This window comes from Brassica napus, assembly GCF_020379485.1.
Source record: "Brassica napus cultivar Da-Ae chromosome A6 unlocalized genomic scaffold, Da-Ae chrA06_Random_24, whole genome shotgun sequence".
In the NCBI taxonomy this organism is placed as follows: Eukaryota; Viridiplantae; Streptophyta; class Magnoliopsida; order Brassicales; family Brassicaceae; genus Brassica; species Brassica napus.
The window spans coordinates 32684-56687 of NW_026014063.1; the positions used below are offsets into that span (position 1 = coordinate 32684).

Consider the following 24004-nt stretch of genomic DNA (forward strand, 5'->3'; position numbering starts at 1 on the left):
AGTGTTTAGTTTACAACTGCAGTTTTGAGTTGCATAACAAAGAGATCATATTTTCAGATCATGTTATCTGGAGCATTTGCGAGGTACCATAATTTTTAATTTTAATGCTTCCTTAGGTTTTTTATAACTTAAGTTAATTTTGGGCATCATACGGCGTCATAGGTGACACAATGTTATCTTTTCCCTTTTCTATTTCTTGTTGATTAGCAAAACGAAAGTATTGCAACAGTGGCAATAACCGGGAACAACAAACATGCTATTGAAACCATGCTTCTGGCTCAACAGAAGTTGGTTATGTCAGAATTAATAGTACTACTCGTACTCAATTGTAAACCAATAATATTGCAATGGTATGGATCAATCTATGAACCACTGGTATATTCTTGAAATACATAGATTATGAAATTAATTAAATGGGCCGGATTAATCGAATGGGCCTTAGTGACCCAATATAAAAGGAACAAAAGACGCTTCCGATTCGAACGAAAACAAAACAAAACCCTCAAATCGCTACTTGTTATCAATCATCGATGGCGGCCAAGAGATTCGGTGGATCCGGTAAATCTGGCGGCGGAGATTCAAACATCATGGCGAAGATATCCAATTCCGAGATCGTCTCGCAAGGAAGACGCGTCGCCGGAGATGCCGTCGGAGTGTCGAAGAAATTGCTGTGGAGCACGGGAAAAGCGGCGTGGATCGCGGGTACGACTTTTCTGATCCTGGTCGTGCCGTTGATCATCGAGATGGATCGCGAAGCGCAGCTCAACGAAATAGATCTTCAGCAGGCTAGCCTCCTCGGAGCACCGGCTCAAAGGGGATTCTAGATAACTTTTCTCTGTTTTATTTATCAGTTTTCTGTAATGGTTTTATCATAAAGTTCAAAGCTTTGTTTTGATTATCATCTTCAGAAGCTAAAAACATATGATCTGTTGAAAGCTTTTATGTTATCAGGCATGTTTTATTTATATATCATCATTGAGTTTCTGAAATTTTTAATATGTTTGGTTTGTGAGATTATAGAGGTTTTATTTGCCTTAATACATCAATTGTTTATTGAGAAAGAAATCTATCAACTTCTTTCTTGCTCATGTGCAGGATCTAACTCAACAGAACAAAAATGAGATCTTTTAAACATTCATATTAATACTGTTTAACATCTGTTAAGAGGAAGAATTGATTGACCTAAAGTGATAAATGCTAAACTGGATCTAATAGATGGATACAGGAAGAGATAGTGAAGGCATTTCAATAAGGTTTCTAGGTAGCATATTAAGCAGGTTTGAATTGAAACCTCTTGTGCGTAACCTGTTTCCGTAACGAGCCAAGTTCAGAGTTAGGGGTTAATGACGATGGAATTTTGAAGCATGCCAAAGTGTAATAACTATTAATATGGCGTGGAAACAATTATTCAACAATGTCAATATGTACAAGTCTCTTTCAGTTAAAAACGAAGAGACATCATTCAAATGTGTGTGCGGAGGAAAACGGCTTTGAACGTGATTTTCAGCTAACAAACCAAGTCTCTCTTACAACAAACATATGTACTTGCTCATGCTACATGTAATTAGAGAGTTGGAAATTTGATTCAAAACAAAATTCGTGGACCATGTCTCGTTATATCCGTTGCAGAGCGACCGAAGTTTCTCTCGAATATGGATCTTTTGGGTTTTAGACATTTTGGATCTTATGAGTTTTAGACATTTAGACAATTAGATACTTAGAACTATAATTAAAATACATGTAAAATGTAATTTTTGGATCCGTATTGAATTCAGGCCAGATTTAAATATTTAGGATCTTAAAAAGATCCGTCCCGAACTCCATTAAAATTAGCTAAATCCGTCATATTTATCTAATATTTTGCAAAATAACCAAAAACAAACTATTAATATCTGAAATTAAACACTTTTAAACTCTAAATTTAACATTTGAAGTGTTATATTACTTAAAAAATATCTATTAAAAATAATGAAGATTGCTAACAAAAATACATTTTAACTAAAACATAGATATATAAAAAATATAACACATAAACTATAGTTTTGGATGTTTTTAGATTGGATATGAATTAGTTCTTATCTTATCATTCATATTGTTCATCTTTGGTGGTACTTTGCTTCAGTTTGCTCTCTATTATGTCGTTCTTCCGTAATTGATTCACAGAACCATTTCTGTTTTGCTCGGTAGTGTAATAAAACTTCAGAAAGCTGATTCTCCAAACCTTGCGATGATCCCTCTGAACTCGCCGCAATTAAGTCTTTTTCATCAGACTTTTCAAGCAACATCGACTGGAGTATGTGTAATTCTGATGATTCTTCTGTAATCTCTTTCTCATTTCGCATCAGACATGATTTCCAGTCACCATCTCCACAGCTTCCAATGGTTTTTCATTGACCATGTAACTGTTTCTTCTGCTGGTACTCATGCTTACCACTCGCATCACCGAAGCTTATGTGGTTAACCTATTAAGTCTGATCCTTTGTTTCCTTTTTTTCGTAAACACAAGAGTTAGACACAGCTTTGAATCTCAATCTAGTATATAGTATTTATCAAACCCAGTATTATCTTGATGTTAACAAAGCAAAACGTCCACTTTTATTAGCTTACAGCTTTAGGCTACTGAGCTTCTCACACTTTCATTGCGAATCTAGTGTTTTTTTAACAAGTCTTGATCCGTTTTTAGATTGCCGATCAAGAGAGTTCACACAACACCACACTATGTCCTTGTGAATCTCTCTCTTCTTCGTATTTAGACGTACATTACACAAACCAAAGACCATCATTCCTTAGCCACCATAAACAATGACTTTCCATTGACGTTCAGTCCATCATAGATTACTGCAAATTCAGAACAACCAACCTCTTAACGACGGATCTTAAAATCCATGTACTCATCAGCTCCATGAGCATGTCATTAGGAAGCTGAAGCCCCTTGAAAAGTAAAACAATTGCACCAACTTTCTTTTTAATAATAGATCCCGTGTTCAGTCACTAGCTCCAAGCTGCCAAGGTGTTGTCACTTTGAGCTACCAATAAAATTTCACTCTTTCTCAACGAAAACGACCCAAAAGTGGATTTATCATGAAACTGAGTCATGTATTGCTGCACTAGTAAAGCTGCTTTAACTTCTTGTTGATTCTAGATACAGTTTTTCTACTTTGATGTACTTTTCTTAATTTGTGGATACGCTTTTTATTGACCTACATTATTGGAAATGAAATAACAAGTACTAATCAGTGAGTTGGCGAATCTCTTTCATTAATTATTAATCAGTATCATAATTGAATATACAAATTGGGCATAATACTATTCTTTTCTTTTTAACCTTCTCAAAACTGTTGATTTGTTTTCCTTTTGGTTGGGTAAATGAGAATCGGTAGTTAAAATTTCAATAACTATCATATTTACTCTTCTTCTTCATGGCAGATTTCAAAACCAACAAACAAACAATCACAAATCCTAAAACTGCAACTCCTCCCACCGCCAAAGCTATTGTTCTTTGCGTGTGCTGTCTCTTCTCTCCATCTACCCAAATAAACACACACACACCCATCAGTGGCCGTTTCATTATTTCCATAATAGTATAATTTATTAAAGAAAATGTATAACATTTCAACTTTATGTAATGTGTCAACATTAAAATCTGAAAACATAATCTCTTATTTTATATAAAGCAATCTATTTCCCCACTAGCTTTTCGTTTTTTTTTTTTTAAATTGCTTCTTCCACTAGTTTTTTTCTTTCTTTCTTTTTGTCTTGCTTCCATTAGGCTTTGTTTAATCTCTACTATGACAACGAAACATTGAAATATTCTTTCTACAAGATCCTTGATTCCATGTGTATATGTTTATATAACAGACAAAATAATGCAATTCTTGGCACAATTAATGCTTAATGATCAACAAATTCTTAAAATAATTTGCAAAGAATTATTATTTTTTAACTCCTAATTAGTAAATAATTATTCATTTTCTTCCTAATTTGTAAATAATATCATATTTGCCAATTCATTTTAATTGGTTTACCTGAAAGTGGAGAAATGTTAGGAACGCCATGAGAGTAGTAACTGTAGCTAACGAAGCACTTGTGAAGATAAACCTGACCAGAGATCGAATCCCCACACTCACTCTTTGCTTTCTCGAAACCATCTTTCACACACTCACCGCAATCTGAATTTCCCAAACTACCCTCGCACTGTCCCAACACATACACCGACTCATACTGCCCCGCGTAAAACCCTCCGCCGTCGCCTCCCGTTTTCACGCCGTTCTCCGCCGCACCAAACGCCGTGTCCCTCTTCCCGGCGAACCCAGGATCGCCGGACTGTTTCTTCCCGCAGACACGGAACAGCATCTCGGTACCGGAAGTCTGCCGGAACCCCGAGATTTCGTACCGGATATAACAGCCGGAGAGCTGCACACGCGCCGCCACCACCACGTTCCCGTCGTCTCCGCCTCCGCCGCAGAGCTTGGAGACGAGTTTGGGGATTTTGGAGACGCAGTCGTAGCACTCAGCGGCGGGGAGGTCGCCGCGGCACTGGAAAACGCCGGTTACGGCGGTTGCGTTATCAGTTCCGGCGGTTGTGGAGGCGAAAGATCTCTGCGCGGATTGAGAGAGTAAGGAAGTGAAGAGAGTGTTGAGGTTCTGAGAGAAAGCACCAGTTGGGTCGGGAGATTTCTGACTTGCGCAACCTTTGAAGATCAGATTCTTGTTGTTGTCGCCGGAGATCACAGTGAAAGGTAAGAAGAAGAGCCAGAAGACGGCAAAGAATTGGTAGATAGGCTTCATAACTGTGAGAGACCGAGAGATTTTCGATGTTGTGTTTCTTTTCTTTTTTTTTACTAGTAGGTTGTGCATAAAGTTTGCGTTTTTGTGTCCAGACAAAACAAAATGTGATTTGCCGTTTTTGTTTTTTGTCGTTGAGGGTTTAAAGACAAAACAGAGAAGCCAAGCTGGTTTGAGGTATGAAACCATGAAATTAAAGGAGCATGCTTTTTTTTCTCCGGATCTTGCTTCAATGTTAAGTTAAAGAGAAAGAAACTTTGAGACGACAAGTTTGTTTTTTATACATTTGTTTTGGATTAGATTATTGTAATACTATACGGTTTCAAGAAAATGATTACTGTTAGCTTTTTTATTGAAATTTAGTCAATTACGTTCCTTTAATGCCATTGAATCCTATTTTATGAGTTTGTTGCAGGACATTAAATATTCTTAAATATCATCTTTGTTGGATGGTTTTGGCGGTACCACCAAATAATTTTTGTTGAAGGTAGGGACGACGATATTATTTGATCTGAGTGGTAAGACCACAAATTGAAGAACATAAACTCTCCGAACACATTTTTGTTTGTCAACCTTAAAACTTGAATTAGGTGTTTAGTTTCCAAGATTGTCGGTGGTGCCTCTCATCATTTCATACAGAATTATGGAGTCTTTTCCATACTGCCTCAAATTGTTAAAACTAATGTAGAATCATTATTTTTAATTTTACAAAATTAAATAATTTAAAATAATTTAATACAAAACATAATTTTACATTATAATTGATATTGGAAAATGATAAACAAAGATGGGGTTGTATGAAGGTAAAACACTACTTGAAATCTTGTAAATCTTCATAGTGTGATCGTTTGATGCGATGAATTCTAAAATACAATCAGACATCAAATATTTTGTACAATAAACTTATGAAAATTAATTCTTACGCATTTAATTCTGTATCATCTCATGTCTCATCATATTCAAGCTAACTCCAGTTTTGGCACTTGAAATTTTTCCTGTGTTTGCAGTGATGCATTAATCGCTTTCATAATTCGGTCATTTTATTATGTAATAAATTTATTAGAAAGTCATCCTAAAATGAGTCGGTATACCATGTCTTAAAATTAAGCTCCAACAATTAATAGTTAAAAAAAAATGGATAGTTCTTATTTCGTCACTATGGGTCCGATTGGTAATGGCTGTAGCTTTAAATATTTTGCTGTAGAAAAAAATCTGTAGACTTTTTGCTGTGGCTTTAGATTTTATTGCTGTAGAATTTTATTGAAGCACTAAAAAATTGCTTTGGATATTTGGCTCTGCAGAGCACTTGTACAGCTGTAGGATATTTTAAGAGCTGTGGTTTCAAAAAAAATTTAAAGCTTGATTGCTCTGAATTTGGTGCTGTGGAAATAAATAGGGCTGTGGACAGCACCTACAGCAACTACCAATCACCCCCTATGATTAACAACCTAGTGGGTTTGCCTTTTTGATATAGATCAACTTATGATTTTAGGAGTATTTAATTTTCTAGATGACTTTAGGAGGAGTTTTCAATTATCTTTTTTTCTTATTTCTATATGTTTTATTACATGTTGTGATCATGTACGTCTGAGTTATCTTATAAATAAGGTACAACGAAGTTTGAATTTTCTCACCTAAATTCTTTGGTCATTGAATGCTTCTGCTAACGGGGAAATCTTTCCTGGTCCCCTTAATAAAACATACCATTTTGCTACAGAAATGGTTGTTTGGTATTTGGAACTAACACACAGGCTTTACAGTTGAGAGATTGTAGGATATAAACGAAAAGAGATAATATGGATCGTGTCTAGTTTGAAGAGATTGAGAACATAACTGAGTTAGATCATTGACTTGTGAGCAGTGTTTTGAAATCCGACCCGGACCCGCGGTTGAACCGGTAAACTCGGTGACCCAGAAAAAATCCGGTTTGGATTTTGTGAAAAACCCAATATTTAGAAACCCGCAAAAATCCGCAAAAATCCACTAAAACCCGGAACCTGGTACCGGTTGAACCACCGATTGAACCAATAAATAATTGTTTTTAGTTTTTAGATTATGTTTTATATTCTAAGTTTTCAATTAAGAAGTTAGATGCTGTCAAAAAAAAGTTATGTTTTCCTTTTTCAGTTTTATATTGTGATTTTTAGGTTTTGATGAAGATTTCACTATGCCACTTGAAGAAAATGAAATGAACAATGATAGAGAGAACCAAAATTAGTTTATGTGATTTGGTGTTAGTTTATTTTTGTTATTGACCATTTATTACAACGATCTTTAACTTCTAGTTTATTTTGAATTTGAAGTTTAGTTTATTATTTACATTAGACATTTAAATATTTATCATTTTTATATCTTGATTTTTTCAGATGTCATAACTCTTACTTTCTTACATAAAATTTTAAATAGTATAAACAATTTTTTTTATATTTTGTATTTCAAATGAAAATAAAAATATAGAAACTAAAGTTAAGTGTTTTCTAAATACTTTTTAAACATAAAATATATACATATCCAAACTATTATTTTATGTTTTGAAAAACATTTAGAAAATTAAACTTTAGTTTTTATGTATTTATTTTCATAGATAATATATTATTATATAAAAAAATTAATTTATTTTTTAACCCGCGGTTCATCCGCGGTCGACCCAGTGACCCAACAACCCGGTAAGTCGTCCGGTTCAGTGTCCGGGTCGGGTTTAAAAACATTGCTTGTGAGTGTTCCTTTGGTCAGCTAAATAAATATGCTGTTTTAAAATATGTTGCTATACATAGTTTGTAGAGATTATATTCTTGTATTTCTCTGGTACAAATTACAATTTTCAATTTGTTTTACTAGTAAAGAAAAAAAAACGTCATCTGTCTTACATAACCAAACCAAACCAACCAATTTACAAAGGAGTTTACCGCTATAAAGAGAGGTTTTCCAACTAAACTCGACTCGTTTGGGAATCGCAACGGACACTATCTGTCCAGGCCCATTTGGCTCGACCCAATTAACTCAGCCCATTACGAGGAGGAGAGAATAAATCAAGGGTCGCGCCAGAGAGAGAGAGAGAGAGCCAGCACTAGGCGCACTGTAGCTAAAACGAGAGCACCTGACATACTCAGTTCTCGCGTGTGCTCACGCGCCGACGCGATACTCTCCCGCCGCCAACGGCATTGCCTCTACAGCCGTTCTCCTTCCTTTTCCACCGGCCACGGTTCTCTACCAAGCAGTCAAAACCCTCCCTCTACCAGCTTCCACTAAACCCTAACCCTCTCCACATTTCGTAAGTCGCTGTTAAATTCTGGCGATCGTCTTAATATTTTGACTGTCGGAAAACAAAATTTGTTGTCTTTAAAAGAAAAATCGTTATTAGGGTTTCGTTGTGGCCGTTATACTTAGTTTTATGTGGAAGTTATAATCTAACTTTGTGTGTTGTTGTTGTTGTTGTTGTTGCAGAGACTTGTAAACAATGGCACCAAATGCGCATATAAAAAAAGCAATTACAGCTATGAAGGCTCTTGGAATAGAGGAAGCGCAGATAAAGCCTGTCTTGAAAAACCTTCTCACTCTTTACGATAAGAAGTGGGACTTGATAGCCGAGGACAACTACAGGGCACTCGCTGATGCTATCTTCGAGGCCCAAGAGACTCAGGTCTCTTTCTTCTCACATTTCTATTGGCTTAATGTTTGTTTCTCTCCTACTTGACATTCTATAACACATGAAAGGCCGTTGAAGAGAAAAAAGGAAAGGAGAAGAAGGCCAACGACGAAGCTGAAGGCAGCGTATGTTCTTTCAAGTTCAAAGACTCTATTTTTTGTATTTCTTATCATTGTTCGCTTTGTTGTTGATCAAATCTTTCAGGCTGCAGAGGTTGACAGAGGAAAGAGGAAGGCGCATGAGGTATGCAAAAATGATTCTTTGTTTCTTCATGTTCTTGCATTTATTCAGTTTCTGTCGTGTCATGAATTATCAGACTGTAGAAGACGATGAAGATGCCTTGGATGAGCCTGAACGCCCTTTAAAGAGGCTGCGGCGCAGAGGTGGTGAAGTAGTCTCTGCTTCGGCTTCAAACAGTCCCAGCTTGGGCAGTCCCTGTTTAAACGAGACTACAACTCATGACCCTGTCTCATTGCCATTTCATCCCATACCAACCGAAAATGACCCTGATGCTGGTGCGCTCGTTATTCCAAAAGGCGAGCCCTCCACAGGTACTTCTTGATTAATTACGACTAACTAAATCTTCCTTTCATTACTTATTTCTAAACTCATACGTGTCTTGTATGTTATCTCTTCAGATTCCTTAGAAAATGGGAACTCTTCGGCTCCCATGCCTGAGGCGGAGGAAACAAATGGACGTGTGGAAGAGCCGCATGGGTCAACAGCAGCTACTGACGACGGTGCTACAACAACTATTGAGAGAGCTAGTGAGCACACGGTGGCTACAACCCCAGAAGGAATTTCAGCGCTTGAGTTAGCTTCTTCTGCAACCGGTGAAGTGAAGATTAATCTGAGTTTTGCTCCTGCAACGGGAGGATCCAGTCTGCATGCACCTTCTATGGATGAACTACGAAGAGCAATGGAAGATGTGTGTCTCCGGCAGTACAAAATACTAGATCCTAACTTTTCTGTAAGTCGCTTTTTGAACGACATCGCTAGCTCCTACCTGGAACTGGCAACGAAGGCAGAACAACCAGCCAACCAGTCTCCAGAAAACTTGCCGTCTCTCACCACAAATGTTGACGTATTGAAGAAATCTGCAGCAGCGATGGCTTTTACTGCTGAGGGCCGTAATGACCTGGCAGCAAAGGTGATGAATTCAGCCAACCAATCGCCAGAAAGCTTGCAAACGACGAAGGTTGTTGATGTATTAAGCAAATCTGCTGCTGCAACTACGGCTAATACTTCTAAGGACAGAAATGGTCATGTACGTGATGATGAAAACAGTGGAGCTGGTGAATCCATGGGTTTGGTAGTTGTTCCCGAGTGCCATATTTCTGCGGATGAGTTAAGAATGATCAGCAGCGTCAGTGACATCACTTTTGGAAAAGAAACTGTTGAGATTCCTTGGGTGAATGAAGTCAATACCAAGGTTCCTTCACCTTTTCGATACATGACCCAAAGCCTTGTGTATCTAGATGCTGAAGTGAAGTTTTCACTTGGGAACATCAAGGACCAATGCTGCTCCTCTTGTTGTGGAGATTGCTTGTCTCCAGCAATGGCATGCAGTTGTGCAACTGCAATTGGTGGCTTTGCATACACAAAAGATGGCCTCCTGCAGAAAGATTTCCTGGAAGAGTGTATCTCCGAGGCCCGTAATCCTCAGAAACAGGTGGTGCAGTATTGCAAAGAATGTCCATTGGAGATTGCCAAAAACGAGGAGACTTTGGAACCGTGCAAGGGGCATCTAAAGAGGAAGGCCATAAGAGAATGTTGGATCAGTTGCGGCTGTACTAAGAAGTGTGGCAACCAAGTCGTCCAGCATGGCCTTCACACTAAGCTGCAGGTTCTTCATTCACCTTACCAAATTTATTTTGCCAAGTGGTTCACTATTTAATGATTATAACACCTAACAGAATTGATTATACTTTTGTGTATGCATAACAAAACAATTAACTTTCGCTCCTTGAATCAGGTGTTTTTCACGTCCAATGGGAGAGGTTGGGGACTTAGAACTCTAGAAAAGCTGCCCAAGGGGGCATTTGTCTGTGAGCTTGCTGGAGAGATATTGACCATTTCAGAGTTGGTCCAACGCAGCAGCTCGGAGAAACTTACTTCTCCGGTGATACTGGATGCACACTGGGATTCTGAAGAAGTCTCAGGTGTCAAAAGAGCTCTTTGTCTTGACGGAACGCACTATGGAAATATCTCCAGGTTTATCAATCACAGGTACAAGGATTTTACGAGTAATGAGTTTGAATCATTTGGTTTTGGCCATTTTCGAAATGACTAGCTTAGCTTTAGAAACTCGTTTGGTGAAGTTATAATTGGTTTTCTTCTCATTTCATTACTTCGCTGTTCAGATGCGTGGATGCAAATTTGATTGAGATACCAGTTCATGTGGAGAATATGGACTTGCACTACTATCATGTATGAAACAATCCCTTTTCTCATTTGTTATGTTGAAACTATAAAACGGGAAGCTAATCTTTGTTCTTTTTTCTCAGCTTGGGCTCTTCACAACAAGAGATATCGAGGCCATGGAGGAACTTACCTGGGTGTGTTAGAAGTTTCTCCACCCACACTTGGACAGATTTGTTTCTTTTAGAAATTTTGACAAGTTCGGGTTCAAGTCATTCTTATTGTTTTGAAACTCTCTGAGAAGTATTGGACTTAAAAACCTGCAGGATTATGGCGTGGAGTTCAACGATCAGGTGTATCCCACGCGTCCATTCCATTGTCGATGTGGTAGCGAGGTTTGTCGGAACGTTAAGCGGAGCAGCAGTGAGTAATCTCTTTCCTTAGTTTGACTGTTAAATGTTTTCTATGGTACATGAACTCTTTGACTGTTGTTGTAACTAACAATCAAATTCTCTGATGGTGCAGAAAGCAAGAAGTCGAAGAAGAGAGCATGAGAACTCCCAGTGTTGGTTTTTGAAGATGTGTGATGGTCCCAATCTCTGTTTTGTGAATGTATTGACAAAATTTCCCCAAAACTTTTGTTGTCAATCCGACAAAGCAAATATGCAAAAACGGTTGGTGGGTCCATCCATCTTAGGGGTTAGATTAATCGGAGGATGATGCTTTTGTCTTTAATATTTTGTGATAACAAGCTTTTGTGTATACCTCAACTTAGGTTCTAATGGCAACCATATATAATCTCTCTGTTTTTATATGATCATGGTTCGCTTTTGGACATCATATGATTATGGCTTTGGTTTGACCGTAACCATGTCTACTTCATTTCATGTTTTAGAAGAGACTCTTTAGTTAAAATGGCTATGACTTTGGTTTAACATTATAAACATGTCTCTATTAATACACAATTTATAAGACAGTGATCTCAACTCAAAAGATGAGGCTCCCATTAAGAGTATTTGTACAACGCTTCTCTCCTCTTCATGTACAGTTCTGATGTGATCCACAGTTCAGAACACAACCAGAGCTTTGATTTATTACATATATACACCGCTTTAAACCGCATTCTGTGCTACAAAGGCTTTACCCACCGAGTCTCTATTATGGGGAATCAAGAGAGAATCTTGATGGCCAGATAAAGAAATGGCCGGTTGGATTCCACTTGCGTTTAGAGGAAACAGCGTTTTGTAGTACCCATCCATTATAGCGGGAATATCACAAGTGGCCGCAACACCAGGAATCTGTTTCAACAACAACAAACGCAGAGTATGAAAACGCACTTCCGAACACACTAGTAAGCAAAGAAGATATATAAACCTTTTTAGGAGACATACTTGGTAAATATCGCGCAAATAGCCGTAGAGATTCGGGTACTCAACGAGCTTTTTCTTGGTGCATTTGAACAGAATGTTGTAAACAGGATCAAAACGAATCAGAGTTGTGAAGAGACAAACATCAGCCAGTGTCAACCTTTCTCCACACAAGTACCTGTTACTACCTAAGTGATCTTCAATCTCATCTAAGGTACTAAAAAGTTCATTCACTGCTCGATCATACGCTTCTTGACTCTGCGCAAATCCACACCTTTCACACAAAGCCAAAGACTTTAGCAACAAACACACATATAGCAACGTCAAGAAGAATACAATTACCTGTAAACACCATTGTTAACCTTAGGGTACACAATCCGATTCCAAGTTTCAATCTTTCCTTTTAATTCTGGTGGCGTGAGCTCCAAGCTAGGGTTTTTAGCGAGTTCGTTTAGACCTGTATTGAAGAACTCGATGATATCGTAGCTTTCGTTACAGACAACATCTTTCTTTCTCGAATCCCACAACATTGGAACTGTGCATCTCCCATCATAACCACCGGTTCTAGATTTGTACACTTCCTTCAGATTCCTACACCGGTTAGCCTTATCCAAACCCGGGATAAGTTTATCCTTATCCCTAATCGGGATAGTGTTATCCTTGAACTCCCACGAGCCGTCTTGACCCGGGGAAGCGACTGAGACCGATACGGCGTCGTCTAAGCCCTTGAGAGCTCGCACGATTAGCGTTCGGTGAGCCCAGGGGCAGGGGAGACCGACGTAGAGATGGAGCTCCGAAGAAGCGGCGGAAGGGAACTGGGTCGGGTTGAGGCGGAACTGGGAAGTGGGTCGGGTGTATGACCCGGATGAGTCTGATGGAGCGAGCTGGGTCATCATGAGATGCCAGACGGTGGACCAGGCTGTTCGAGCGGTGGAGATGAGTAGACCCGGAGGGAGAGATGGGCCCCAGAGTAGCTTTGTGGCGGAGGTGAAGATGCTGGTGGTGGTCGTGGTGGGTTTTGGTGGCTGGTTGGACATTCTAGCGCTGACGCGGCGTGGCGTAGTTGTGTGAGACGGAAAGGTTAGTTGCGCCGATGCGCAGCAAACGGACATGACTGGGAGCTTCCTTGTTCGGACAATGCAAAACGTTGGTCTCTCTGCGAGACAAGACAGACGAGCGACTCTAAACGTTGCGTTTGTAACAGAAAGTAAGGCCCGGTTTGACAAAAAGGATATGAGGCCCATTTACGTTTCTGGGCCATGATGATTATAAAGTTTTGTTTTGTTTCTAATACAAATACATATATAGAAATACCCCTGTTTTCGTCGCTAGGCGCTAGTCGGGCTGTCGAGTTGGACCTAGCGCATAAAGAAAAAATTAGAGATTAATTAGAAATTATGTGGGACGGAATGTTTAGATTGTTTACTATGTTATAAAACATGTTAATTTTTAATTATGTATAACATTAATATATTTTCATGTTTAAGAATATATAAAACACACAAATATAATATATAAATTTAATATAGTGTAATTTTCATCAAAATTATGAATCTAAATAATATTTATAAAATTTTAGATCAAATAAATAAATAAAAATATTATTAGAAAAAATAATAATAATAAATAGATTAGGCGGCTAGGCGGTCATTTAGACGGTCTAGACAGAGAAAATCGGATATCCGATTTTTTTAACCGATTTAGCATAAATTGGGACAGAAGAGTGACGCGTCCAGGCGGTTAGGCGGCCGATCAACACGGATCAATAGAAGTCTTTGGTGTATTGATCCGTGTTGTGTCTTCAACCGTAGCCACATTCCTCTATTCTTTTGAATCAGCCCTGGCCTGTTTGAGAGTAATCCACCATAGCAGATTCTTTTGTTGAAAGATCAATAGATTGCGACTCTTCCAAATTCTCCACAGAATACCAATAGGTAATTCGTTAAATTGTGCCAAACTCGGAGCAAAACTACAAGAAAGACACGCCTGTATTTTATCTTCCAAAGAAGCTAGAGGATCCAAAATAATATTATTAGCAACTCCGGAAGCCCTCCAAATCATTTGTGCATAAGGACAGCCGAAAAACAAATGATCTTCTGTTTTGACTGCGTTACAACATCTTCGACACTGATCATATCTTGTAATATGTCGTCTTCGTAAGTTGCTTCCAGTGGCTAGAGATTTTGATATAAGTCTCCAAAGGAAATGTTTAATTTTTGGGGGAGACTTACATTTCCATATCTGATGCTTCACTTGAGGATTCCCGTATGTTGGCATGACAGTAACATTTGTTGGTAAGTGAGAATTTAACCAATACCCAGACTTAACAGAATAAATTCCATTCTCATTATAATGCCAGCCCAAGAGATCACACTGAGCTTTAGAACTGATCTTTAACCCCAGTATTTTCTCCACATCTTCACTGATCTTATCAATATTCCAACCTATTCCAACCTGAACTGTCTGTTTTAATGTAAGAAGAAACAGTAGTAGTGGCATACCTAACGGTCTCGGAGGTCTAGGAGTATGCTCAGGTAACCAAGGATCCGTCCACATATTCACTGTAGTTGGTCTGTGTTTTTGTGTACAAATATAACCTATCTACATTTATTCATTGAAAAAAAAAATCTAAAAGTTTTAATTTGAAGAAATAGAGATGATTTCATATTAATAAATAAAAGCATAAAACATTGATATCTTTCTAAGATATGTTTTTCCCTTTATACGACAAAATATACAAAGCATCTGAACAAAAGTGTTTTTTTTTTCTCTTTCAGATTGAGACTTTTAACTATATACAAAACAAGACAATATATGGCTCCAAAAATAGATAATATAATAATACGAAAGTTTGAAATTATCGCCGACGAGACCAACCGTCGTCGAAATTCAGATGATAGCTCCGGAGATCATAGCTACACTGAATATTGTGAGTATCACTCTTCCTGGACAGTCTCAAACGCGACTTCAACCTCCAAAGAAATTGCTTCACGAGAACGCGAGGAGGTTTCCCAAAACATGATGATGAGAACGCAAACGCCACAATCGTTCTTTCCTCTGAGTTTCCTAGCTTAGCTGAGGCCGTAGTCGTTGAGTTTCCGATTCGTTTTCCCCATCTCCGGAACTGAAATCTCTTCAAACTCTGTCGGTTCATTGCTTCTGTGCCTCTCTCTTTTATGGGATTTGTGTTGGTGAGAAAATGTAAATGTAACTAAGAAGCAAAGAATGAGATAAATATTTAAAGGGTGAGAGAGAGAGAGGTTTCGGCATTTGCAACGTGTGTATTTCCAATTCGTGGCCTAAAAGTATATAGTCAACAAGTAGTCCAATGTGCATCATTCTCCACCGTATATCCAATTGTTTGATAAAAAGTCGATATTATAAAATTAACCTAACCTGTTACCACTTTGAAAGACCACCCCGTGATGTATTATGTCTTAGATTTGGCTAAACGAAATCATATATAGGCCGCAAATTCATGGTCGTCTGAGGTTAGCAAGGCATAAAACGGACCTATAACAGCAAAGCAAATAGTTGCTCAGAAAAAAAAACAGCAAAGCAAATAAAATAAAAGGGTTTAGACGACAAAATGGCACGAGTTTTTTTTTTCTTTTCCAAAGAGGCATGAGTTAGTAGATAGAACATCAATATATTATCAAATGTTAAAACACAAAAATGTATTAAAAAAGAAGTGTTCAATATGTCAATTTAGATCTGTTGTTCTTATAAAAAAAGAAGCATTCACTCTCACAAGGATCTGTTGTTCTCATGCAGCATTGCAGTTGATAGAACTGAAGAAATGAAACGGGCAAATCTGCAGCTAGTGTGGGGCTTCGTCTTCCCGAGGTTTACCAGCCTTGATCATTACACATTCCTCCTTGTCTTTCCGGGGATATAAGCCACTCTGGTTTCTTCATTTTCTTGGAGTCACATCTTGGAATAAGTGTGATCCTCTTTGTAGCCAGACAGCTCTTGCATTCAAAGATCTGAGATGCATGCATTTCAATTTCTCAAAAAAAAAAAAAATTAAAAAAAAAATGTCAACATAGATCTTGCTCATGCAGTACATAAAATATTACTTATGCACCTTTCATTTTATCCTAATTATTGTTTTTCAGATTTTACAATAAATATTATGAAGATAATATTTAATAAAATTGTTCTGTGTAATAATTTTTTATTTGGTAATACTATATACACACACAGTCACTCACTATCAAATTTGAATCTCGGTTTAAAGTAGATAATTACATTAAAAACACCAATGAGCTACAAATTCAAGCTTTGTGTAGTATTGTTATTATATTTTGTTTCTCTAAAACATATATTGAGTAGTTAGTTTTTTTGGTGTAATATTGAGTAGTTTTTTTTTTGTTTAAATAATATTTGAGTATTTGTTTAAAGGGAAGTTTATAGATATGTTTGATTATTTGGTTAGTGTCAGCTCCACATTACAAAAATATAATGTAGCATTGATATACCCGTCCCACTTTCGGGTGGAGGAGAATCAACGGACAACGGTGAAAGCAAAAGGTCTCAACGAAAGAATCATTTTAACTTTTGAAAAATCCTCTTTTATCAAAAGAACATAATAATAATAATCTGACGCGAAGACGCGAACTCGCTTTCGCTCCAGTTGTTGGTGGTCTGTCTGAAATTGTTGCTTGAAAGATTCTATTGAAGTGAGATTGGATTGTCAGTTATTTTTTTACATTTTTTAAATAATTTTTTTATATGGAATCGAACCATGATGCAAGTTGTAACTCAAGTGAGACTCAACCAGATTTGACTGATAGTTCTATATACACCGTCTATAGTGTAGACTCTATACCATAAATGATAACTATTTTACGGATATTTTAATTGATACAAAAGAAAGAAAAGAATTAAAGAATATACCAAAAAGAGCAAAAGATTATGCCTAATGCTAAAAACAGAGACCCCACGCGGTGTGCTTTCATTGTTTTACCTGACGTCAAAGTAAAGAAACGTGGACAAAGACAACGATGCATAACAACAGCAACAAAGAGAATTCAATTTCATAATAACAACCAAAGGAAATATCTCGAACCAGCAAATACAATTCATTTCTGGATCTTTTCTTTCTGTTACTTATCCATCATTCATACTCATTTATTGAATCGATTGTGACCGAAATTTGAAGACATACCACTCGATTTCTACTCGCAAACGCAAGTGCCAGAAATCCTAATGTTTCATAATATATATGACAAAACATCTGCATCAATATGAAGCTACCTTGAAAATGCTGATGATCTTCTTGTATGATCTATGGCCATTAAGTTGTTTGGTGGCCTCTGCACAAAATATTGAATACTTACAAGCACCAAACTCTTTCCTCGAGCTCATTTATAACATATAAACACAAAATACTATCAATGTTATTGCATAAATATCTCGGGAAGGGAATTTATAATTATCCACTGCATATTGAGGAAATGATTTGAAGAGGCAGGTAAAATGAAAAGTAAAAGTACTACATAGTTGTGTTACTTTACAGATGTCGGTTTCTAGCTTCTGTTAGATTCAAGAACTTATGTGCAACTCATGCTTGGGGAGAAAATTAACCTTGCTGTTGAGACGTCTAGTTTCAACTGAACAGAGTTACCTTTGAACTCAAAGGGATCTCGTTTTGTTTTAAGCTTTTCGATCTTTGAGGTAGAAGCTTTCATAAATCTTCGTATTGTTCTGACAAAGTGACAGATTTGTAAGAACTAACATGACACTTTCGATTAATTGAGTCTATCTGCTTGCTAAGCGTCCTTGTAACAATAGCTCCTGCGCTTCAGCAATATCACCACATGTGATCGAGTGACCGCCTTTTCTTAGGTCAAAATGGATATATATACTTAGTTTAAGAATCAGAACACCTTACGATCTTTTCCAAGAATATACCATCGTCACTCTCAGCTGAAAATGGTAGCCTTCTTAACACTTGTGCCCACTGAGTTCTTGGTGCAGAAAATATCAAGATGGCATCTGATACCAATCTTAAAGTTCTCCTACTGAGAAAATAAAATAAACCTTTCGATTGTCAGATGTTCCATGTTAAAATTTCAACTTGCCGTTGTCTCCGGCTCAGAAAAAGAATCACATCAAGATCATCAACAAGTACTCCAAGATTACTGCAGCATAATGCTATATCCCGTGCTTCAAAAGCATACATACCCCAACTAAGTTATGTCCTTGTCTTCTATCTGTATTGACTCTTTTGGCTTTCTGTTTTTGGAAAGGATCTTTAAACCAGTCTCAAGTGCTGATACTCATGACACAACAGATTGCCTCTCGCAGAGCTTCCCATCAATTATGTATGTAATACCGTCACCTGATTCCACAGCTGCAATCAGAATAGCTAGGAGTTGTTTATCCTTCAGTGCTGAGATTCACCAAATGCTCTTCTAAGACAAAGAAACTATCTTCTTATACAATAAACGAAAGACAAAATAATAAAAAATATCATATATAACTTACATTTTGCTCACCAAGAATAAGATGCATCTCTTTCAGATTTTAATGTGTTATGTTGGTGACAAAGAATCATCCCCTATATATTAATTGAGAAGCATTTGAAAAATTAGAACCTTAATTTTGTATTAATTAAAAAAAACCCCAAATCCTAGGTGGCACTCTAAATGCCTTCTAAATTCTATTTCAAAGAATTCTAGAGCATCTAATATAAAGTATAGTTTAATCTAATGGTGTCACATTATTTTATAATTATATAACACTAGAGAACATTATATTAACCTAAAATATAGGAAGTGTGTATTCTTTCCTTAAATAAAAGCTACGGAATTACCTAATATGATTTACATATATATGGCAATTAATTATTATGAATAATGACAATTAATTATTATAAATAATGAAGATTTGATAACAATTTTTGCATCATTCTTCATTTTTGTTTAAAGTTATATTATTAAAAAAATTAAACAATCACATTAACCATATAATAAAAAAATTAGATTTTTCTTATATGTTATATTTTTAATTTTTTAAAATGACTTTAAATTACAAAAATGAGGAAACCTTATATGTTATATATATATTTTTTAAATGACTTTAAAATACAAAAATGAGGACACCTTATATGTTATATTTTTCTTATATGTTAGAATTTTCTTATATGTTATATTTTGATTTTTTTTTAAAAACTTTAAATTACAAAAATGTAAGTTTACCTTAAATAAACGACTAAAAACATTAAAATGACATGTATCAATTCGATGGTCGATTTGAAAGCTTTCAAAACCATATGCAAGATAAAATTCAAAATAATTTAACTGTGGAAACAATACTGTTAACTTTTTTCAAAAATGTGTTCGATGAAAAAAATAAGGTTTTTATGTCATAATTTGTTTAATGTTCAGTAGAGAACATTATATTAACCTAAAATATAAGAAGTGTGTATTTTTTCCTTAAATAAAAGTTACCGAATTACCTAATATGATTTACATATATATGACAATTGATGATTTTGAATAATAAAGATTTGATAACAATTTTTGCATCCTTCTTCATTTTTGTTTAATTTTATATTTTTTAAAAAAAAATAAACAATCACATTAACCATATAATTAGAAAATTAGATGTTTTCTTATATGTTATATTTTGAATTTTTTTAAATGATTTTAAATTACAAAAATGAAGAAACCTTATATGTTATATATTTCTTTAAAACGACTTTAAAATACAAAAATGAGGACACTTTATATGTTATATTTTTCTTATATGTTATATTTTTCTTATATGTTATATTTTGAATTTTTTAAAACGACTTTAAATTACAAAAAAATAAGTTTTTCTTAAGTATACCACTAAAAACATTGAAATGACATGTATCAGTTTGCTGGTTGATTTGAAAGTTTTCAAAACCATATGTAAGATAAAAGTCAAAATAATTCAAATATGAAAACAATACTGTTCACTTTTTCAAGAATGTGTTCGAGGGGAAAAATAAGGTTTTTATGTCATAATTTGTTTAATGTCCACTAGAGAACATTATATTAACCTAAAATATAAGATGTGTGTATTCTTTCCCTAAATAAATGCTACTAAATTACCTAATATTATTTACATATATATGGCAATTAATGATTATGAATAATAAAGATTTGATAACAATTTTTGCATCCTTCTTCATTTTGTTTAATTTTATATTATTAAAAATAAATAAACAATCACATTAACCATATAATAAAAAAATTAGATTTTTTCTTATATGTTATATTTTGAATTTCTTAAAATGACTTTAAATTATAAAAATGAGGAAACCTTATATGTTATATTTTTTTTAAACAAATTTAAAATACAAAAATGAGGACACCTTATATGTTATATTTTTCTTATATGTTAGATTTTTTCTTATATGTTATATTTTGATTTTTTTAAAATGACTTTAAATTAATGTAAGTTTTCCGTAAGTATACGACTAAAAACATTAAAATGACATGTATCAATTCGATGGTTGATTTGAAAGTTTTCAAAACCATATAGAAGATAAAAGTCAAAATAATTCAACTGTGAAAACAATACTGTTCACTTTTTTCAAGAATGTGTTCGATGAAAAAAATAAGGTTTTAAGTCATAATTTGTTTAATGTCCAATCCGATCAACTCATGATGTATTAATTATACTTTTGTTCCATTATTTTTAATAAAAATTGATCCGATTCATTGGAAAGAAATTATATAATAACAACAATAAATATTTTATATATATAAATAAAATGATCAAATGTATAAAAGAAACTATCGATAATATATACAAATAAACTCCACTCTGCGCAAGGCGCAGGTCTTATCCTAGTTTATATTGAAAGCTTGAACCACGTCAAGATTGACAATTGGGTTATATGGCGTTTTGGTTAAACGGCCGGTTAAATATTACTCAACGGTTTACTGTTATTGAAAACCGGTTATCAGTTGTAACTAATATCAAAGAAATTAGCGCATTAAGATTCTGGTTTCCCAAAAAGAAGTTTCTTACCATCATTTGAGCAGGGTCCGCTACCACCTCTCACGGTGACATGTAATACAGATGCATCATGGTCAAAAGAAACAGGTACAGCAGGGCTAGAATGGTGTTTTGAATCTATGCAACCGCACATCAATAAATGCTGCTCAAAATCCCTTCTCTCTGTATCATCGCCTATAACAATAAAGAGAAAGAAAAAAGCAGTTTGCATCTTACAGTCACCCGAAATCAATCGGAGCCCCAGGAAGAGAGTGTGTGGCGGAGTTAAAGAGAAAGAGAGAAATTGAACGTTTTCCAAAAATAGAATGCCTCCCACTAAGACATCTTTTTAATGTATTGTTTTCCATATTATAGCTAGAGAAAAATGATCTGAGTTAGGGGTGGTAAATATTAACTCCCCGTAATCCATAATATTATGAGTTTATTTTAAAGTAGATTTTTTATTAAAAATATTAAATATGTACATTTTTAAACTAAATTTTGTGCTGTATATTTTGTAACTATTTTCGTATTAAAATTATCAGATAAAATAATTTTATAAATGTACTAATTTTTTGGAAAAAAATTGTTATGAAAATTCTTTAAAAAAAACAATGTTGCCCAGAGGCCTTAGGAAACTTTGAGCCAGCCCTAGTCATGCCTTCAGTATCTCTCTCCCTCCACAAGTTTTACATTAAAGCCTGAAAAGTGACGCGAGCAAGATTAGAATCTGTCTTGCTCAGTCAATTACTCAAATATTAAACGGAAAATGGTCTATCAATTTGGGTTAATCCGAGTGCCAAAAGATTCGAATATAGTCCATGCCATATTGTGAAATAATATGGTCACGTATTGAAGAATTGATCCTTAATAACTCGTCACCTTTCGCAAAGAAGACAGTATAAAGCAAGCGAAGATGTGAATGATTCACATCAATGATTTTCTTCTTAGTAAAACTAAATTTCTATCTTATCATGCATGTGACTAAAATTTTTTGTTTGTCTATATTCCAATAGAAAATGATCCGGGTTTTTTGAATTCGTTTTTTATTTGTTTTGTCAACTGAACTTGTTAATTTGATTAATGATATTGTCTTATGGAGTAGTTAACATAACATATGAAATGAGCTGTGATGTTCAATAATTCTCAATCCCATCGTAAATTATAATATCTTTAGTAAACAATAAAATGTTAAGAAAAAGAAGAAGTTTTTCTTTGTATTCTACTCATCCCTTCACAAAACTGAAAGCCAATCTCGATATGCCACAAGAGAGCATAGTCAATGACTCAAAAGGCCAATCTATTAACAATGTCGAAAATTAAATTTAATCTAAATTGGTCAAAAAATGGTTTTCTTAAGAAAGACCGAAATATTAATAAATGACGAATAGATCTCACTTTTCAATGATTAAAATTTTGAACAGAAAAGTTTTCAGTTGAAAAATAATAGATCACGAGAAGTATCCTTATCGGCAATAATGATAGAGAAATTTTTGGGTTCACCCTCTATGTAAACCAACTAATGAAAATTAGTTATTTTATATATAGATTTTTTTGAAAAAGGAAACAAAATATATAGAATTATTTTTTACATAAAAAGATAGAAAATAAATAAAAAAGTATAATAACAATAAAAAATAACTTTTTTAATATTGTTAAAGTGGTTCATATTAAACACTAAACCCTAAACATGAAACTCTAAACCCTTAGGTAAACACTAAACCCTAAACCTTTGGGTAAATCCTAAACACATGGATAGATTCATAATCTTTGGAATATTTCTTTACCTAAGAGAATCCTTGGAATATCTCTTTACCCAAGGGTTAGGGTTTACCCAAGGGTTTAGAATTTAATATTTAGGGTTTAGAATTTAGGGTTTAATATGAACGGCTTTAACAACATTAAAAACTTATTTTACGGCTGCTACTATTTTTGTATATTTTACCTAAGGATTTAGAGTTTATCTAAGGGTTTAGGGTTTAGTGTTTATGATTTAGGATATAAGTTTAGTATGAACGACTTTAACAATATTATTGCTATTACATTTTTTAATTTATTTTTTATTCTTTTATTTAAAAAAAATAAATTCTAAAAATATTATATATTTTTTTAAAAAAGATCTGTATATAAAATAACCAATTTTCATTGGTTGGTGAACCTATCCAAGAATTTCTCCTTTTCCCGCTCATCGTGTGAACTTGTTTTGAATTTCCATGAATATATTAAAAGAGTTAGAAACTGTGTATTTGTCTTTTTAGATAATGATTAATAATTACTATTTGAATCTAAATGGTTCCAGCTTATATAAAATTAATTAAGCAATATTACTATGAATAGTGGGACCAAGTACATATGGTGAGACAGTTTCTTTTAATGGTCATGGACCTTATGGTCTAAATAATTTATGTATGCTTATTTTGTCTTCTGCAACATATATACTATCGGTTATTTGAAACTATTATGGTAGAGATAACCGCAGCACCAATATTGTGTTATGTGCTCGGAGATCGGATCAACTGATTATGTATTTGATGTTACACAGCAATCTAGGTGTATGTGTGCATATATATATACTATGAAGTTATTTTGGTAGGTAGTATATATTATGCTTTCTAATAAAAATATAAGAATGTAATTAGCTTTAAGCAAAAAAGAAGTAGTATGTAATTAGCTAAGCACAAAAAAAAAAAGTTTAGCTAAGCACACATTTATATAGACGACCGAGACGGTTGGTTATATTAATTTGCATGAGCTGGAGTGGATGTTTCTTGCCTATTTCACATCAAGACATGGTGCCCACTGTCCTCACAGCTCTATTAGAGTTATATTATATATCTATCTAAAATGTGCTGTCATTCACATTTAT

At 34.9% G+C, this 24004-nt stretch overlaps 5 protein-coding genes across 5 annotated transcripts; 2 read left to right on the forward strand and 3 right to left on the reverse strand.

The window, feature by feature from the left end:
• Window positions 1–469: 469 nt before the first annotated feature.
• On the forward strand, window positions 470–989 carry LOC106408968 (mitochondrial import receptor subunit TOM9-2). The gene has a single exon (XM_013849661.2). The coding sequence runs from the start codon at window positions 531–533 to the stop codon at window positions 822–824; it is 294 nt and encodes a 97-aa protein (XP_013705115.1). The 5' UTR covers window positions 470–530; the 3' UTR covers window positions 825–989.
• Window positions 990–3380: 2391 nt separating this feature from the next.
• LOC106407381 (plasmodesmata-located protein 1) lies at window positions 3381–5034 on the reverse strand. The gene is made up of 2 exons (XM_013848238.3): window positions 4026–5034; window positions 3381–3525 (listed from the first exon to the last, which is right to left on the reverse strand). The coding sequence occupies exons 1-2, from the start codon at window positions 4972–4974 to the stop codon at window positions 3389–3391; spliced, it is 1086 nt and encodes a 361-aa protein (XP_013703692.1). The 5' UTR covers window positions 4975–5034; the 3' UTR covers window positions 3381–3388.
• A 2793-nt stretch (window positions 5035–7827) lies between these two features.
• Window positions 7828–11632, forward strand: LOC106410543 (probable inactive histone-lysine N-methyltransferase SUVR2). The gene is made up of 11 exons (XM_013851060.3): window positions 7828–8056; window positions 8230–8425; window positions 8500–8556; window positions 8636–8674; window positions 8748–8982; window positions 9070–10277; window positions 10407–10660; window positions 10795–10861; window positions 10939–10989; window positions 11119–11215; window positions 11318–11632. The coding sequence occupies exons 2-11, from the start codon at window positions 8243–8245 to the stop codon at window positions 11344–11346; spliced, it is 2220 nt and encodes a 739-aa protein (XP_013706514.2). The 5' UTR covers window positions 7828–8056; window positions 8230–8242; the 3' UTR covers window positions 11347–11632.
• Window positions 11633–11774: 142 nt separating this feature from the next.
• On the reverse strand, window positions 11775–13418 carry LOC106410544 (glutathionyl-hydroquinone reductase YqjG). Its single transcript, XM_013851061.3, has 3 exons — window positions 12502–13418; window positions 12184–12433; window positions 11775–12090 (listed from the first exon to the last, which is right to left on the reverse strand). Exons 1-3 carry the CDS (start codon window positions 13401–13403, stop codon window positions 11905–11907), a joined length of 1338 nt encoding a protein of 445 aa, XP_013706515.2. The 5' UTR covers window positions 13404–13418; the 3' UTR covers window positions 11775–11904.
• Window positions 13419–14855: 1437 nt separating this feature from the next.
• Window positions 14856–15556, reverse strand: LOC106410545. The gene has a single exon (XM_013851062.3). The coding sequence runs from the start codon at window positions 15311–15313 to the stop codon at window positions 15017–15019; it is 297 nt and encodes a 98-aa protein (XP_013706516.1). The 5' UTR covers window positions 15314–15556; the 3' UTR covers window positions 14856–15016.
• Window positions 15557–24004: the final 8448 nt, after the last annotated feature.